This window comes from Pimephales promelas, chromosome 15 (genome assembly GCF_988280905.1).
Source record: "Pimephales promelas chromosome 15, fPimPro1.hap1.1, whole genome shotgun sequence".
Classification (NCBI taxonomy): Eukaryota; Metazoa; Chordata; class Actinopteri; order Cypriniformes; family Leuciscidae; genus Pimephales; species Pimephales promelas.
In genome coordinates this window covers 30,706,160-30,723,897 of record NC_142783.1, presented here as the reverse complement: position 1 = coordinate 30,723,897, position 17,738 = coordinate 30,706,160, and the positions used below count along the sequence as shown (strand labels likewise).

The window sequence follows — 17,738 nt, the reverse complement described above, 5'->3', positions numbered from 1 at the left end:
ACAAAAATTGAAATTTTGCCATTAATTACTCAGCCTCATGTCATTCCAAACCCATAAGACTTTTGTTCCTCTTTGGGACACAAATACATAATTTTGATGAAATCTGAGTGATTTTTGTCCTTCCATTGATGGCTACAGAGCTATACCACCTTGACACTTAAAAGATCAAGAGATGGTAGACTAAACCGATTAATTCATATGGACTAGTTTTAAGTTTTCAGAAGAGACTCGATCACTTTATGGTTGAATTAAGACTTTTATTTGCATATAAACGTGATCAGTGAACATAAACAAAAGCTCAAGAGAACCAAGCTTGTTTAAGCTTACTTTTACCACAACTGAGGTGTTTATCCAACGCATTCTCATCTCAAGGCGTCATATAATGACGCTTTTGCCAATGCGTTTATATCTAACGCACATGGCACTCTTTAGCGTCAATATAACACGCTTCGGTTATGGTAGGTTTAGGTCTGGGGTAGGGTTAGACCACTAGGAGGCGCTTTCTGGCCCATATATATCTGTGTCACATAATAGCCGCGTTTCCACTGCCGGGCCAGGGCCGGGCCGTGCTAGTGCGTGCCAGGGCCAGTCGCGTTTCCACTGTCACTTCCGGGGCTTGATCGGGGCTTCCTCGGGGCCAACGGCCAGGATTTCTGGCCCGTCGAATACCTTGGGCCAGAGGGGGCCAGCTCGGGCTAGAGGCGTGCTCAAGGTAAAAGGCGGAGTTTATCGGTGTTATGGAACGTTATGATCTGAAGCAAGATGCACATAGGGGTGTCCATGTTTAACCGATTAACCGTTTAAAATTGCATAACATTTTAATTTGAACTGTAGGCCTATGCCAAATGCTGCGCAACAATATATAGGCTACATATCGACGAATTTTCAGATATTTGTTTGATTTTTTTGCCCCTTAAACATTTAAAATATTTGACAAATTAATATGAAAAAATATATATTTTACTGGTTTTCTGAGGCCAAATTAGAACCTGGAAATGATATTTTCCCCGCAGTGCTGAATGAGAAGAGCCGTAACCACAGCCTACAGAAAGGGGATTTATGGGTGATTTATAGGCTATAATAAATGTGTCTGATAATAAAATAATATAAAATAACGAGGCATTAATTGTTTATTAATAAACTATTGTTTTCTAAATGATTTTCGGCTAAAAACATATCTCCATCTCCGGATGCACATTTAGAGAGAAATTAAGCTACATACACATAGAAGATATTGGCTTTCGATTCGAATTTGTTCGTTTTAAATTGTACATTAAATGTCCAATTTAAAACGAACAAATTCGAATGCGGTGGCTGTTTCAGGTCTCGCGCTTCAGTTCACGGAGATCATGAAGCGCGCCTTGATTAATTGTTAAAGCACAGCGTTTTCTTGTTATAAATAAATTTATTTGCGAATAATGTATTATTATTTTCTGTATGACCAGAAATGAAAGAGTATTTTAAGTTGTTTCCACTGAAAGAAATGCAATGAAACTGTTCACATGGGCGTCTCGCAGCCATCAGTGCGTGCTCCACACACACTGGATATGCGCTGATATTTGTCAAAAATATTGTGTTTATTTGTGCTCTGTTCCTTTTTTGGATAAAGGCGTCTTCTATATGCAGCCTAATCAAATGTTACAATAATGATGATGATGGTTATTATTATTATTATTATTTGCAGACACGGAGTTTTTGTGAAATGGACGTTTTGCTTATTTTCAATTGGCAATTTCAGTTTGAAGGGTGATGGAAATGGGGCTTTAACTGCTCCGTACTTGCTGCGTTTTATTTCTATAAATTAATTTCGTTTCAAATGGGGTCCAATCAGTTATTAAAGGTGTTAAAAAATTAACTCCGTATCTCGAGGTTGCGGCGCGCACACTATATGCACCGAGTAGGCTATTAACCGATGGGCCTCGGTTAACGATTAATGAATAACTTGAAAACGTGCCCGCAGCCCTACTTGTTATATCGCGCAAAAAATCGCTGCTTGAAATGGAGAATCGCCTGTACTGGTCTCGGGACACTATTGCAGGTCAGGTCATATATACATGCTATCTTCCTAATTTAAAAAATAAATTAATTCATAATACCCGCTGAAATGGGTTGGGTTTTATGACGTTTGATCCTGAAAGGCGTGTTAGGGGTGGGGTTTGGGGCAGCGCTGTGGGGCTACTGGCCCGGCAGTGGAAACGCAAGCCCGGTGCTTGAGGCCCGAGGCCACTAGCTCGGCCCGGCTCGCTGTTAGCTCTGGCCCAGCCCTAGCCCGGCAGTGGAAACGCGGCTATTGACGCTAAAGGGTGCCATGTGCGTTGGATGTATACGCATTGGCAAAAGCGTCAGTATATGACGCCTTGGGATGAGAACGGGCTGGTTTATCACAAGTTTACAAATATTTATATGTGAATAAGGCCTAAATTCATTTTTTTCATCATAAAGTGATTGTGTGTCTTAGAAAATTTTGGACTAAACCCCTCGATTCATGTGGATTCGTTTTATGGTACTTTTATAAACTTTTTGAAGCCTTGAGTGTATGACCAGGATTTTTACTTTAGTCCAACTTTGCACTTTGTTGTCAGCTTGTCATAATGTTTGCAGTGCACCTGCCTTTAACTTGTACCTACTTTCACCCACAATCAACCGGGAAAAGTTCTCACTGAAATTTAATAACAATACACTTGGATGTAAAGTTAACTTGTCATTTATTTAAGAAATTTTCATCATTGTTACAGTCATACCATTTGATAGCTGTCCAGAATGCAGCGCATTGTGAAAGTCAGAAGAAAAATAATTTAGAATTCTTGAATTGTATATATTGTGTTCTGGGAAAGTTAAATTAACATAATATGCAATGATCTAATGCATAGTTCCTTCGTGAGCAAAAATTGGGAGTTCATTTAGTTTTCGATTATTATTTTTTTATTGCCTATCCTTCCCTGGTGTGCTCTTCATTAAATTGCATCCTTATTAGCAGCAATATGGTTCAACAAAATCAGAAATAAATGCTGAAATAATGATCAGTGGAGTGAAACAATCTCAAGTGTCTCATTTCCAGCCAAAAGTAACAATCAGCAGTCCTCTTCACCATCCTCCACGAGAGGAATTTCTGCAAAATACAAAGCAAAGCATCGGTCATTGTTTTGATAAAATAGTGTGTTATACCACTAGGTGGCGGCAGTCTTACCGTCTGCAATGTCTATGCTAGGGCTCGTGGAAGCGGTCTCTTCCATAGAGGTGAAGGCATTGGTTTTCTCAGACATGTTATTAAGCCCACCAGCGTGCGAGGACGATGGCTGTATGCCTTGAAGACATTCTGATGTGTCCGAGATGCTATCACAGGTCTCGGCCTCACCAGTGTCCAACGGCACGCTATTTTGACTCCCTGTGTGCCCGGAATATGAAGGTGGGTTTTGTTCTTCTGAATGCTGTGAGCTCCCCAGACCAGCAGGGGGCAGATCGCTTGGTGGCTGACAATAATCACCACTAACAGCCTCTTCATAAGAGGGAAGTGGCACAGCAACACCATCTACAACCAAGATGTTTGGATCCCGGCTTTCATCTTGCTCTTCACTGAGAACGATAAATAAATATACTTTTTAAATGAGTAATCAAAAGAAGATCAACCGACACTGTGATTATTATGTTGGCGGCACCTTGGGCTTTGCTGGGATTTGCATTTGAAGTGGAACATCTTGGCTGTGATCACCAAGAGCAGGGCTAGCAGCACACTTGTGGCCGTACAAGCCACTACTTTCCACGTGGTTAGTAGAGAGTCTTGAAAACCAGGCCAGGATGTCTCTATGGAGGGGAAAACCTGTATTTATTATCATGTGCATCCAGGATAGTGCTTTAAAGGTTAAGCCTAGTCGTTGACTAAAATGCACGTTTGAGCTGTTTTAACTGGAAGCAACTTGCACTGATAAGTTAAAATGTCATTTTTAATATACGGTTTGTGCCATTGTTTTTTCTCAAGATGCACACAAGTAATGTTTTTTTCTGAGGCATGTTTATAAAAGTGACTTAAATGTTGCCTTATCCTGGCTTAATCTAAGCCCTGTCTGTGAAACCTGGCTCTAGTTTTGCTTTCATTGCTGTATGTTGCTTTCGTTGCAATCTCACTGCTCTTCGCAAAGATGTTGCAAATGTATTGTTCTTTTCAGACAATTGGTAGAACTGCCAGACCGGTCAATAGTGAAGCAATTTCAGGTGCGAATAGAAATATTGTCTCACGAGTTTTGCATCATCGGCTCTTCTGATCGGCCTTTACAGAAACCACCAATCAAACTATATAAGGCAATCAGCACCCTTAACAATTCTCCTTTTGTGGACCATAATGAAAGAAGGGCATATGAATATTGTGTTTGGGATATGAGAGAAAAGACAGAACAGAATGAATCTATAGATATATCTTACTGACTTTTTAATGGTATTATTTATTTATATATATATATATATATATATCCTGAACAAAGCTGCATTTATTTAATAAAAAATACAGTAAAAACAGTAATTTTGTTAAATATAATTACAAATCAAATAATTGTTTTTTAACTGTTCAGGAATCATTCTAAAATGCTGATTTGGTGCTCAATAAACATTTTTTAATATTAATTTTTGATTAATGAATTTTGCTTGTGCTGCTTAATATTTTTGTTGAGACCGTAATGGTAAAGAGAACAGAATTTACTCGAAATATAACTTTTTGTAAGAGTTAAAAAAAAAAAAAAGATTGACCAATTTAATTGAAGTCCATATGTTTCAAAACGCATAATTACCTCAAACACAAATCAGTTTTATAAATTTCATAAAACTTATTCAACATGAAAGAGAAATGTACCTAATTATTTCTCATTGCACATTTCTTTGTACTAATGTGCAAGCTTGATCAGACTAGGTTGTGTATAAATAAAAATATTTGTAATATTTAATTGAAACTGATGCAGACTGCTTTACCATCTTGGTTGCAGTAGAACTGCAATTCTGGGAACCATTGCCCGTACTGGCAGGTGATGTACTTGTAGTCATTCGCTAGAGAGTAGCCAGGATAACAGTAGTATTCGACGACCGTCCCGTGAATGTAGCGGTCACATGGTTGTGGGTGGCACATGTAATCTCCATGTTCTATCATCGGGGGTAAGGAACATGCTGCGAAAACATCAGAGACAGAGAAAAAGACATCTCAAACAGATAAACAGAAACTCATTTCCTCTTCCCGAGTCCCAGACCACATTTTAATACGTGTCCCTGTATTTGTTTACGGTTTACATTATTGCAGATTTTCTCAATACATTTTTTTTAAGGTTGCTTTCAAAAGTTTACATATAGATCTTGAGATTTTACTTGTCTTTCATTAACAGAGAAAACTAAACTCGTGAAAGGTCGAAGTATACTTTGTGGTTAAGACTATATACTGTAAACCATTATCTAAGGGTACGTTTACAAGACAATAATGTACTAAAAACTGAAAAGCTTTCCTTTTTGCTTCCAGACGACAACGTTGTCAAAAGGAGCCATGTTTATAAGGATTCACGAAAACGTCTAAAACCGCTGTATTATTCATGCCAGGCCAGTAGGTGGTGGTGTCACTTTGTCTGTAAAGAAACACTTTGCGCCTATAGATTGTACACGTTTTTGTAGTTTACACAGACGATAACCGTATGGTTTTCATCAACTTGCACTTTGAAACCTGTTTTCAAACATCTGCATCTTCAGGCCCAATACGCAGTTGTCGTGTACGGCCGTTTTAAGTTGAAAACGCTGACATATATATGTTTTTTAAGTTTTCAAGGGTACTAAAAATGCAATAGAGTGCCGAAGTTATGATGTCACTTTGTAGGCCAAAACGTGGAAGTTAGCATTTTAGCACTCCCGGTTCCCTCGATTTTCCAAAAGTCTATGGGGAAAATGCATCGCTTTTCGAACGAGGGAACCCATGCGCCGCTTACTTCCGAGTCGTCCTACAAAATGACGTCATCACTTCGGCACTCTATTATAGTGCAATCATAAAATAATTCTAAACAGATAACACATTTTTATTCAGAACTTAGTTGTGAATCTTTTTCTCAAAACTGAGAAATGATTTAATGATCTTTACCCTCAACATCAAGGCACCGGGGTGGCGTATCCGACCAGATGAGGTTATACATGCATTCCAAAAGTTCAGGACCCTCCAACTTGTAACCAGGAAAACACTGGTAGTGGACTACAGTTCCAACAGGCACAGAGAACTCTGTTTCCGAGATGTTCATGTAACTGTGTGGAGGTATCAGCGGCCGTAGACAGCCTGAGGAGACAGATGAGCGCATCAAACCCACACCCTGAGTGGAGGACATCACATCACATGAACATTTTTGAAATATAGTCAGACTTGCATCAACCTTGACAAGTTGGCTGATTATCCCACGTCCCATCGGCTTGACACACTGATTCCATAGTTTCCGTGTCAGGATACCGGATCTGGAATCCCTCATGACAGCTAATAATGAGGCTGTCGCCAGGCCTGTACGTCTTATTTGTGACATGGGCATCCTCGATGAATGGAGGAAGACAATCTTTGAAAGATAGATTCTCCAAATAAATAAATGCTGCAGCATTTTAATACAATTACAGTTGAAACAGTAAAAAACATTGAGTTACAGAAAGGAACTAGTTGAGATTTGAATAGCCACACCTTCTGAAAGGCACACTGGTTTAAGGCTTGGTTTCCAGCCTACCGATCCATTGTGGAAGCGCGTGCAGATAATCTTGGCCGGCCCCTTTAAGCTGTAACCATCAACACAAGAGAACCTCGCCACCGAGTTTTCGAAGAACACACCGGTGTTTGGAGTCCTGATTCCGTGCTCAGGAACACCGGGATCTTTGCAGAACTGCCCCACTAAAAGTTCACCGGGAACAACCAAAGTCATACATTTAAAGCAAAGAAGACATCTTGTGATTGATCATGTAATTTGATCATTTTTTGAGTTCCACACCTTCCAAGCCTTAATATACTCTTGTTTATATCTGCTACATATGAAAGTATTCCATTAAAAATGTAAAAATAAATAAATAAAAATGCTGTCTACATGGAAACTCGTTTTCGCCACAGAATAAAATATAAAAGTGTAATGGCGACGGTTTATACCACAATTCTGACTTTTCCCCCCTAAGAATTGCGAGTTTAATCACGCAACTTGCAATTCTGACTTTTTTCTACACTGTAAAAAAAAAATCCTGTAAAAATAAAAAAAATACGGTGTGTTACTGTTTTTGTGTTAGAGCTGTTAAATTAAAGTTTTATACTGTAGCTGACAATACGGTATTTAGCTGTTAATTTTAAAAACAGTAACGCACCGTATTTTTACGGTAAGATGCTGGCAACCACAGCTGCCAATAGTTTACCGGTTTTTCTTACAGGATTATTTTTTTACAGTAAATTGCGTGTTTATATCTCACACTTCCGACTATCTTGCCATTCTGACAACTTTTCTCAGAATTGTGAGATAAAAACTCGCAATTGCGAAAAAAAAAGATTGAATATATCAGTCAATTCTGACTATATTTCACAATTCTGATTTATAACTGAGTTGTGAGGGGGGGAAAGCAACCGAGACCCGAGTTCGATTCCCAGGTTGAGGTCCTTTGCCGATCCTGTTCCCCTTTCTCTCTACCCCATGCTTTCCTGTCAAAATCTTTTCTGTCCTATCCAATAAACTCAAAAAAGAAAAAGAAAACAAAAGTTGTAATTATCTTTAAGTTGTTTTATTCTGTGGGGGAACTCTTCCATACATGTATGGGGTGGTGGTGGCGCAGTGGATATGACACCTGGGTTCGAATCCACTTTGAGACACCAATGTGTCCCTGAGCAAGACACTTAACCTCTAGTTGCTTCAGAGGCGTGCGACCTCTGACATATATAGCAATTGCAAGTCACTTTGGATAAAAGCGTCAGCTAAATGAATAAATGTAAATGTGTGAAATTTGTCAATGTCTGGTCAGTCATGCTGATTAGCTTATCACAAATTAAATCATAAACAACAAGATAGAAATTTGCTATCTCTTTCCGCAATCTGTCTTTTCTCCAAATTGTTATTTTCCTTTTATATTTTAAATATGTTTAATCACCTCAGTAGGGTGTTGAGCGCATGATAGCATTTTGTCACCCATATTTTAGTTGGGTGAAACTGCTAGTGTTACAACTCAGTCCGTGTTACAACACTCCCTGTAGTCTCTCCAGCATCACACTATATTATTTCCTTACATTAGAAAACACCATCTGCTGAGCTGTTTGTTTTTACTTAATGATTCTGGAATTTTATGATTGTGTTTTTTGCCTGTTTTAAGTTTGTTTGTTTCGTCACGACCAAAGGTTATTCAATTTACAACAGGAAAGCAGCATCGTCATGGCATAAGTGACTGTTAAGGCAGAACAGAACAGAATGGGCCGGGGGGGCTTTCTACTATTTCAGAGTGTCCCGTACGTTACACAAGGGAGGTCCTGCATTTTCATCATATTCCCAAATACATACCACTTTTATAATCGCAGCATTTAAGCAGTTCTCTTACCTACTGTGTTAGCCGGGAAGGCGGTGACCAGAAAAGGGAGGAGGATGAGGATGATGATCGAGAGAATAATCTGGCCGTAGACAGGATGTCCAAACGCAGATTTCTTGCCTTCTTTATCACCATGATGAAACATCTTTCATTGAATGAAATTCATCGGGTCACAATGCTCTGAAATTATGATGACAATGACAAAAACTAGGTAAAACGTGAAAATATTAGGATTGCATCATGGATTTTCAACCCTGCAGAATCTCCCCGCCGACGCGCAGAACATGATGACCAGTAAATCCCCATATCAATTTGTAAATACCAAAATAGTCTTTTCAGGAACGCGTGTTGGGCATATCCCGCACGCATTGTTATGCATTATTCAATTGTCTTCAGCAGAATCCGAGGAAGGCTCGCGCAAAATATCGACGCTGTTTAAATGTACGACGGTCGAGATGATGATGATGATGAAATATACGTCATAAGCGTCACTATTCTATACCTGGTTGAAAGCCAAGGTCTAAGGGTGACGCTACTGCTGTTTCTAAATAAGTGCTCGTGTATTTTAGATTAGTTTCTGTCACCTACCCACTGATGTCGTACATTGAAAATCAGTTTCGTCGGAGTTTCTCTCTGCCTCGAGCTGATCAAGCTGATTATATTCAATGTAATGAGGTTTCTTCGGCTCGCTAGTTCATTTTGTACACTGGAAGGTTATCCAGCCTCTCGTGGTGTAAGTAGGCTATCTCGTGATGGGTAGATGAATCATTATACAGGTCAAAGGTGTGGAGAAACATAAAACGAGCAATAGGGAAACAACGTTTTTAAATAGACAAGTAGGCCTAACTGCTAAAAGAAAGAGCAATACATTTGAAAGGATGAGCATGTGATATGATATTCCTAAATAAGGTTTAAAAAAGACATGACATTTTGGTGATCCACAATTTTGATTTACACAATAGTAAACAGGCCTATTCCTTTTAACATATATTAACAAGAAGCAATGAATTTTGTTCATTTCAGATTGGAACTTTGACAAATATGAAACTATCATTATTTATTAGTAGCCTAAATTATATCAGAGGCTATAAAAAGCATTCAGAGATGGTTTTATCTAATGCATTCAAGGTAAAAGTGTCAATATCAGTAATTCAGCTAATGTAAGTGAACAAAGCCACTGAATGCATGACTCAGATGAAAGTTTAGGCTGAAGGAAATCAATATTTGCTATAGAAAAAATCATCTTGTCAGATATCATAAAGATCAAAGGGCTAAAATAACTATAAGCTGCATTTATTTGTTTGTTTTGCAAATTACGTCTTATCAAAGTGCATATGTGATCCAAGAAATTCTCATAGAGGCATTATCATTTTAAACATCAAAAGCAACTTTTGATGATTACAATAACAGAAAAAAAACATGTTTCCCAACTTCCTGCACCTGCAGAGAAAAACTTTAGTCAAGTCACCTTTATTTAGATAATGCTTTACACAGATTGTTTCAAAGAATATTTACAGTAATAAAAGGAAAATGATTCAATGATGCAAACAGAGATCATTTCGGCTGTACAGCTGCTCTAAAAGAAGTGTCATTGTTCAGCTGAAGTCAGTTCAGTGTTGATTCAGTTCCATTGTAAATATCATCAATTATTATATCAGTTCATTTCATCTAAAGCAGTTCTGCAGAAAAACAGTGATGTCAGCATCCATCCAATAGTGTCAGCGCGGTCAGATCAATAATATTGCTGAATATTAAAGGAGTTCACTTTAAAAAAAAAACTTTTGCTGATAATTTACTCACCCCCATGTCATCCAAGATGTCCATGTCATTGTTTCTTCAATCGAGAAGAAATTAAGGTTTTTGATGAAAACATTCCAGGATTTTTCTCCATGTAATGGACCTTACTGGGCACCAAACAGATTGTTTTCAAGAACAATTTGCTTCAACCCATTTTTATTTTAACATTTCTATTTTAGAATAGGACCAGAGTTTCAATGTAATTGAGAACCTTCATCCTTCAGAGAATGTGTAGAGTCACAAAGGACATATAGCTACACAAAGACATTACTATCAACTTAAAAAAGAAAACACGGTTATGAAGCAGTTATCATTCACTTGGATACATTTCCTTGAAACTCGTCATAATCTGGTGGATTGCATTCCTGTACAGTTGCTTTACGACCCCGCAAATATAGCACAAGTACTAATAGAGCAAAAGCAGCTGCTACAAAGAATATTATCAGCCCAACATATTCTCCTGGGGTCGACAGGCTCCCCCGTGCTATATAATTAGGGTATGGTGTTGTGATAACTTGACCACTAAATATAAGATCGAGAACGCATTGACTTCCATTAACGAGGATAAAGGGCTGAAAGCAATCACATCTATAACTCCCTATCGTATTTATACACTTATGAGCGCAGTCATTATTTGATTCACATTCATCTATATCTTCGCAGGTTTGTTCGCTTCTAACAAAGCCATCCGGGCACCAACACGCCAGTCCGCTTTTCATACATAGCGCTTCGCAAACTGATGTTGTGCAAAAGAAGTCACAGCGGCGTGGATCCCGAACATTAGGACGGAATCGCTCATGACACGAACACCTGTATCCGGTTCCCATAGGAATACATGTATGTTCACAGGGTGCATACATACATTCCGCGTTGTCCAGGATGACCACGCTTCCTTTGCAGAGATCCCCCTGAGGGTCCTCACACAGAAATCCATCCAGTTTTTCTGCGCATGGTTTCACAGTCAATGTTCTGTCGCTGGAGACAGACACGCAGAGAGGAACGCACGCCGTTTCTGCGCTCTCCAAGTTCGTCAACTCCGTCGCCATTTCTCTTTCGCGTAATGCGCTCGTATTACTTGAGCACGTATCCTTTGGAAAATGTTGTCCTATCCAAAACTCTCCGATCATGTTATCAAGAAGAAAGCCGAAAACTGTATCAGATGCATTCGGTTGGATGGATAATTGGCCCCCCCGTTCTCTGCAATTCTCTTGAGCCGTTTGAAAGTCCGCTGGTATTTGGTAGATGTTTGCACAATGTTTTATATTACTTGAGCAAGCACAGCTATGCCCAAATCCAGCACAAAACGAAATTAACACGATGAAAATCAAAATAGTTTGTCCATAATAAGAATCCATCCTATCTTGATTTCTAGAGGTAGGGAATGGCAACTTGAGCTGCACGAGGACAGTCTATATGGCTTTAAAAGCATTGAATATTGCCAACTTGAAAACCCATTACAAAGGCCTAAAGGTAAACATAGGAAGGAAACCACGCCTGAGGGAGCAGAGAAATAGCCTACCCCTAAAAATGACGGGTCACTGTTTGTTCTTATAAATGTGATGCACTTGGGCCTATACGCTCCGAGAAATCCACCAATGGCAATCAATGACCTTGACAATTACGCATGAATGAATGTGGTCCCACAAGAATGCTCACAGTTAACGATTCATTAGTCAGTCACTCACTCGCTTTTCCTCACGTAGCCTAGCTGCTCTTTCGAAGATATTTCAGTAAAAGTAGCAGGGCTGTATGAACCGGAGATTTCAGTTTCAACCCCAATTAAACACCAGAACCAATAAACAGTTTGAAAAATACAAAGATTTTCGGGGACAGTTAAAGGTATATACAACTATGAGTAGCTTCAAGGGCAAAAATAATATATAAACTACAAGTATTATGTTATGTTCACTTAAAGAAAACTTGACTTTACTGAGAGTAGGCTACACTCCAAAGTGGACTTTGATAAACTAAAAAAAGTGTGAAGTATTTGACTAGAAAACTATCAGTATACGTTCACTGGTGGGCCTATAGTGTAGGAGAGACACCGATGACACAGATCGTTGTAACACCTTTCTGATTTTTTTAGCTAGAGTTCTCTAACTTTTATACAAAGCATCCACATTTGTTTAGTACCTGTACAAATGGCACCAATTCAGCCCTCTCCGAATATCACAGACCTTGTGAGTTGATGTCAACATAATCACACTTAATACCTTAATAACACTAAGGCAATGTAGGGTGCCTATAATTAAATAACATCATTAGGTCTAAAAAAAAAAACCCCATGTCTGTGTGTGTACATTAATCTAGAAAGAAATAAAGTTCTCTGAAAAAACATTGGCCTTATGTGACAACATGTTCAAATTGTATCACAATGGGTCCTGTACAATTAAATATTTAATAGGCTTAACAGCAAGACAATTATCAAATGAAACAGAAAACAGGTAAAAGACAGGAACTCTATTTAATAAGGTAAATGGTTAAAGTTGACATGACACACAGTATAACTTGTCAACACTGCATTGATTTAATACATGTCCCAGAGGACATCATGTTTTCAGGCATTCTGACACATAGTGGATAGGGAAAGAAATTATATATACATATTTATGCATTATTAGACTCCTGTTTTCATTACATGTTGCCCCAAGAACATTATGCAAATCATTTAGATAAATTACTGAATATTTATGGCCATTTTATTGCATAAAGCAAAATGGTATATCAATTCATTCCGTTATTTGTTTCATAACATATAGTTGAGAATCACCTTTATTCTAAGTTTGGTTAAAAACAATCCTGACCTAAAAAAAAAATGATTAGTGAATGAAAAAAAAAAACCTCTTTGTTTTTGCCTGTTATTTCATGTCTTTTAATTTTTTAAACAACTGAGGACTGGTTTCCACAGAGGACAGAATATTGTTATTCAATAGGCCCTATTGTTAAACCCATCCTCCCACCCACCATTTTTTTTCTTTTAATTTTTTTGTAATGCTCTAAACAATGTTATGACATGAAACATGGCTACATAAAAAAAAGTTCTGAACTGGTGTTTGAAACAAACAACGCTAAAACAGGCATTTGCGTCAAAATGTCTTTAACATTGTATCTTTGTTAAATATGTTGCTGACAGCAAAATTTCACACTTGGGATAGTTACATTTATTTGTTCAGTTAAATGTTGCTTTTTTTCCGTTCTTTGTCCAATCCAGATGAAACCCAGCAGTAGTTGTCAGCGGTGGTATTTTTCAAAGTGGCTTTTTTTGAACGTTTCCATAAAACGACAGCGATGACCACAGTGAGCGCAACCAGTGTAACCGAAGCCAAGACGGCGCACACCAATATCCAAGAACTGCCGAGGAAACCTTCTCTGCGTTTAGTGGTGTCCGCTTTAACGTTTGTCTTGTTAAGTTGAGGGGGGTTGATTGTTGTCGACTCAAAACTGACAGGTAAATGACTCAATTTAGTGATGAACTCTTCTCTATGAACTGGAGATTGAGTGTTTTGTGGATTCTCAGTGGGTTCCTGGACGCAGCTGATGCCATTTTTAGCCAAAATGAAGTTTTCTCTGCACGAACATTTGAAACTACCCATAGTATTGAGGCAGTTGTCTTCACATGGTTTACCAAGGCATTCATCTATATCTGTACATATCCCTCTATCGTCTGATAATGAAACGTAACCTGCGTGGCAGTAACAAGAGAATGAACCCTGCGAATTGAGACAGCCCTGCTGACACTTTGATTCGGTGCATTCGTCCACGTCTTCACATTTGCCAGCAACAAGCCTGAACCCTGGGTTACACTCACAAAGAAAGCTTCCCGGCGTGTTGCGACACCTGTGTTCACCGCAGACACGCTGATCACATTCATCGATATCAACGCAGCTGATGTTGTCTTCAGACAGCTGAGATCCATCCGCGCATGCGCACGAAAATCCAGAAGCTGTCGGAATACACTTTGATTTGCACGGTGAATTTTCGCAGGTGTTTCTGAGAGCGCAACTAACTTGATCATCCATCAGATAATAACCGTGACGACATTCACAACGAACACTTGCTCCTGCAGTCTCTGAACAATGGTGATGACAGCCTCCGTTTTCGCGCGCGCAACTTCTATTATCTCGAGCGTTAAAACGCTCTGAATTTGTCCAGGTAAAAGTGCCATCTTTGTTGTCACAAACTGAGATAAAGGACTCTGCATCTTTCGACCGTCCATACATTATTTCAGCCCATGTCCCGTGTGGTATCATCGCCAACTTTTTTGCGGTTTGCGGTTTGTCTAAGAAGAACGGAAGATTATATTTGACATCGCCTGGTTTTTCCATCACTAAAGGTTTGCACATGCCTTTGGAAATAAATTTACATATATAAAATGCACTTTCTCTACATGAGCCATCTGTCCACTTGAGATCATCAGCCCGCGAAATCGACACGCACCTATTTTCCGTGCACGTGCGCAAAGGTTTATTTTTCCAGTTGGAAAATTTGGACTCTTTTGGGTCTGTCGTCCATCTGAAGCCGTGCAACTCCTCAGTGAAATCCGCGCAGCTTCCTTTTGTCAACGAAAGTCCGATCCAAAATTTAGAGTTAAGGATACTGATGTCTTCTGCTGCCAGAAGGACCGATTTAACGCTCTGAAATTCATTTTCATTTCTCATAGTAACCAAATTGCCACCATTATTGACACAGTTATCAGAAGCTTTTTCAAAATCCTTTTCTTTCAAATGCAATGTGAAGCAAGCCTCGGCTGTGCAGGTTGGGATCACCCGGCCAGTTCCGTCAGCGATAAAAAAGGACAACATCAGAATCAGTACACGCATCATCCCGCCACTATCATTAATGTTAAAATACTTATCGCTTTGAGGAGAAAAATTCAGTTAATCTCAGAGAATGGACAAAGAGTTCTTCAGGCATTCCCAAGACTCAAACTAATGCATCCTGTTTAGCCTAGTGAATAAACCCAGGGTGAGTTCCTGACGCCAACAAAAAACAACTGACTTAGCCTATTGTTTTGACTACTTTCCCAGATGTATCAACCTATGGCAGTTCAACAACGTGACACCAGAGCAATTTTAGAATTAGACTTAAATCCATGTTTCATTCTGTCATGGTTTCTAATGATGAATCACATTCACACCTTAAGAAATATTATTATAAGTAACATAGCCTACAAGTGTCCATTGAAGAGAATCAAGCTTAAGCAAACAAATCTTGATGTTCTTGTGTCATCAAGATAATAATAATAATAATACAATCATGATCAGACAACTGTAATTGAATCTGAGAGACAAAAAAACTGGGAGAGTAGATGAAACCTGTCAAAATGCATATCTTTTTTTCCATTAATCATAATTCACAAATGAAAGTTATCAAAAAGAGAAAAGTTGTGTATTATGTTGTCATTATTTCATTTCCCCCCAACATAATTCTATTTCATTTTTAATTAATTAGCACTTTATTTTACAGTCCTGTTCATGTACTTGCTAAACTTGAACCTACCCCTAAACCTAATCTTAAACCTTATATACTTGTATGCCATCAAATAAAGTGCAACCTGAATTACTTTACTGATCTAATGAGATCCAGGTGAAATTAGAATATCGTGCAAAAGTTAATTTAAGTAATTCAACTTAAAAGGTGAAACTAATATATTATAAACTCATTTCATGCAAAGTGAGATATTTCAAGCCTGTATTTGTTATAATTTGGATGATTATGGTTTACAGCTTGAAAACCTTTTCACAATATTCTAATTTTTAATTGGGGTTTTCATATAAGCTGTAAGCCATAATCATCACAATTCTAACAAATAAAGGCTTGAAATATCTCACTTAGCATGTAATGAGTCTATAGAATATATTAGTTTCACATTTTAAGTTAAATTACTGAAATAAATTAACTTTTGCACGATATTCTAATTTTTTGAGTTTAACATAGTATAGGCCCATGTATGCAGAGAAAAAACATCCAGAGCTATAGGGCTAGTTGTCACACTTTAAAAAATCGTTTTTTAATATATATATATATATATATATATATATATATATATATATATATATATATATATTTATTTATTTATTTCCACAATTGCAGTTCTGGAAAAAAGATATAGTTCATTGCACAAACACTGACATTTCGTCCTGATATTTTGGTATGAATAGCCTTTTATAGGTTATTCAGCAGTAAAACCAATACGAAACAAAACGATTCATAAAACACCAAACAGTTAAAAAATATTAGCTATGATCTAGGTGTTTGAAACCAACATACAAAAGCACTGTTTTAGAATACATACATTTGTGTAACTAAACGAAAATCGACACTTGTATGAATTTAACATTTAATACAAACTGCATACTCAGCCACAAAGGTTATGATCTTTCCTAAATTGTACACAGAAACAAACACACAACATATCTTGGCATTGTGTCTGTTGCCTGCCTGTTGCTGATAAATCTAGCCATTGACCACATCCTGTGTTTGTGTTGAGCGGGGCAGCGCCTCCATTTGAATGGGAGGAAATGACCTAAGACACCATTCCAGTGTGCCCTTAGACCCCGTGCCGATGCAAGTGAAGTTGCATTTTTTCTTTGTCATTGGGAATTGCAATTGGAACAAGTGAAAAACATTGTCTTCAATGCAGGGAACTTCATCAAAAATGCAAAGGACATTTTTACAACATACCAAAAGGATGATCTATTAAAAAGGATGGACATGGATACTTATAGTGGGTCATGTCAATGGAGCCCATAATCATAATTAACTCTATCAAAGTATTAATATTCCATTTCAGTATACAAATGTCAACGCATTGTCTCTCCCCAAATATCCCTCACTCTTTTTTAAAATTAGAAAACCACCATAGACAAAGAAACATCTGCTGTCCGTCCATCCCATGAGCTCTGACTTGTAAACAGACAGTTTCCTTCCTCTGTAGCATTCTTATCAGGGATCTCTGTTTGTTGTTTGAAACTTTTTTTTTTTTTGTATAATACCCGTATCACACATTTTCACTGGTGCAAAAGACTAAAAAAATACAGGGAGTAGCAAATAGCATATTGAATTCAAAATATATTGTTGAATTTCTGCAAGACTTATTAGCCTATCAATAAACAAAACAAGTCACCTTGAAATTGAAATTGATGTTCCAATCAGTTTCCAATGGACAAAATCAAGTCCCGGCCTACATTTTTTCTTGTTCGAGAAACAATCACTTTGATATAGCCAAAGCCTACATCACAATAGGAAAGAAAAGACTATCCCAACTCAGCATAATAGCCTAAAAGATGTATTAATATTATTATTATTATTATTATACATTTTGTATTTATTGATTCTAATATTGTAGTTCCTCCTGCCTTCATTAGGGGATGGCGTAGTCAGATTGAGTTACTACTAGTCCTACA

General features: G+C 38.0%; 3 protein-coding genes across 4 annotated transcripts; all 3 read right to left on the bottom strand.

Moving 5' to 3' along the window:
• Positions 1 to 2,529: 2,529 nt before the first annotated feature.
• Positions 2,530 to 11,214, bottom strand: susd4 (sushi domain containing 4). 2 transcript variants are annotated; one of them, XM_039653425.2, is made up of 9 exons: positions 11,195 to 11,214; positions 8,548 to 8,715; positions 6,674 to 6,877; positions 6,381 to 6,554; positions 6,098 to 6,286; positions 4,957 to 5,148; positions 3,657 to 3,801; positions 3,188 to 3,573; positions 2,530 to 3,109 (listed from the first exon to the last, which is right to left on the bottom strand). In XM_039653425.2, the coding sequence occupies exons 2-9, from the start codon at positions 8,678 to 8,680 to the stop codon at positions 3,072 to 3,074; spliced, it is 1,461 nt and encodes a 486-aa protein (XP_039509359.2). In that variant the 5' UTR covers positions 8,681 to 8,715; positions 11,195 to 11,214; the 3' UTR covers positions 2,530 to 3,071. The 2 variants fall into 2 exon arrangements, with proteins under 2 accessions (XP_039509359.2, XP_039509358.2); XM_039653424.2 differs by lacking the exon at positions 11,195 to 11,214 and adding an exon at positions 9,124 to 9,365.
• On the bottom strand, positions 9,990 to 12,251 carry LOC120464095 (thrombomodulin). Its single transcript, XM_039653427.2, has one exon. It carries the CDS (start codon positions 11,685 to 11,687, stop codon positions 10,647 to 10,649), a length of 1,041 nt encoding a protein of 346 aa, XP_039509361.2. The 5' UTR covers positions 11,688 to 12,251; the 3' UTR covers positions 9,990 to 10,646.
• Positions 12,252 to 12,777: 526 nt separating this feature from the next.
• On the bottom strand, positions 12,778 to 15,330 carry cd93 (CD93 molecule). The gene has a single exon (XM_039653423.2). It carries the CDS (start codon positions 15,153 to 15,155, stop codon positions 13,506 to 13,508), a length of 1,650 nt encoding a protein of 549 aa, XP_039509357.2. The 5' UTR covers positions 15,156 to 15,330; the 3' UTR covers positions 12,778 to 13,505.
• Positions 15,331 to 17,738: the final 2,408 nt, after the last annotated feature.

Coding starts and splice junctions, on each gene's coding strand:
- LOC120464095 (XM_039653427.2), bottom strand. CDS start 11,687: ATGGATTCTTATTATGGACAAACTATTTTGATTTTCATCGTGTTAATT.
- cd93 (XM_039653423.2), bottom strand. CDS start 15,155: ATGATGCGTGTACTGATTCTGATGTTGTCCTTTTTTATCGCTGACGGA.
- susd4 (XM_039653425.2), bottom strand. CDS start 8,680: ATGTTTCATCATGGTGATAAAGAAGGCAAGAAATCTGCGTTTGGACAT. Junction 6,878..8,547: donor CTTCCCGGCTAACACAGTAG/GTAAGAGAACTG, acceptor GTGAACTTTTAG/TGGGGCAGTTCTGCAAAGAT. Junction 6,287..6,380: donor TAATCAGCCAACTTGTCAAG/GTTGATGCAAGT, acceptor CTGTCTCCTCAG/GCTGTCTACGGCCGCTGATA.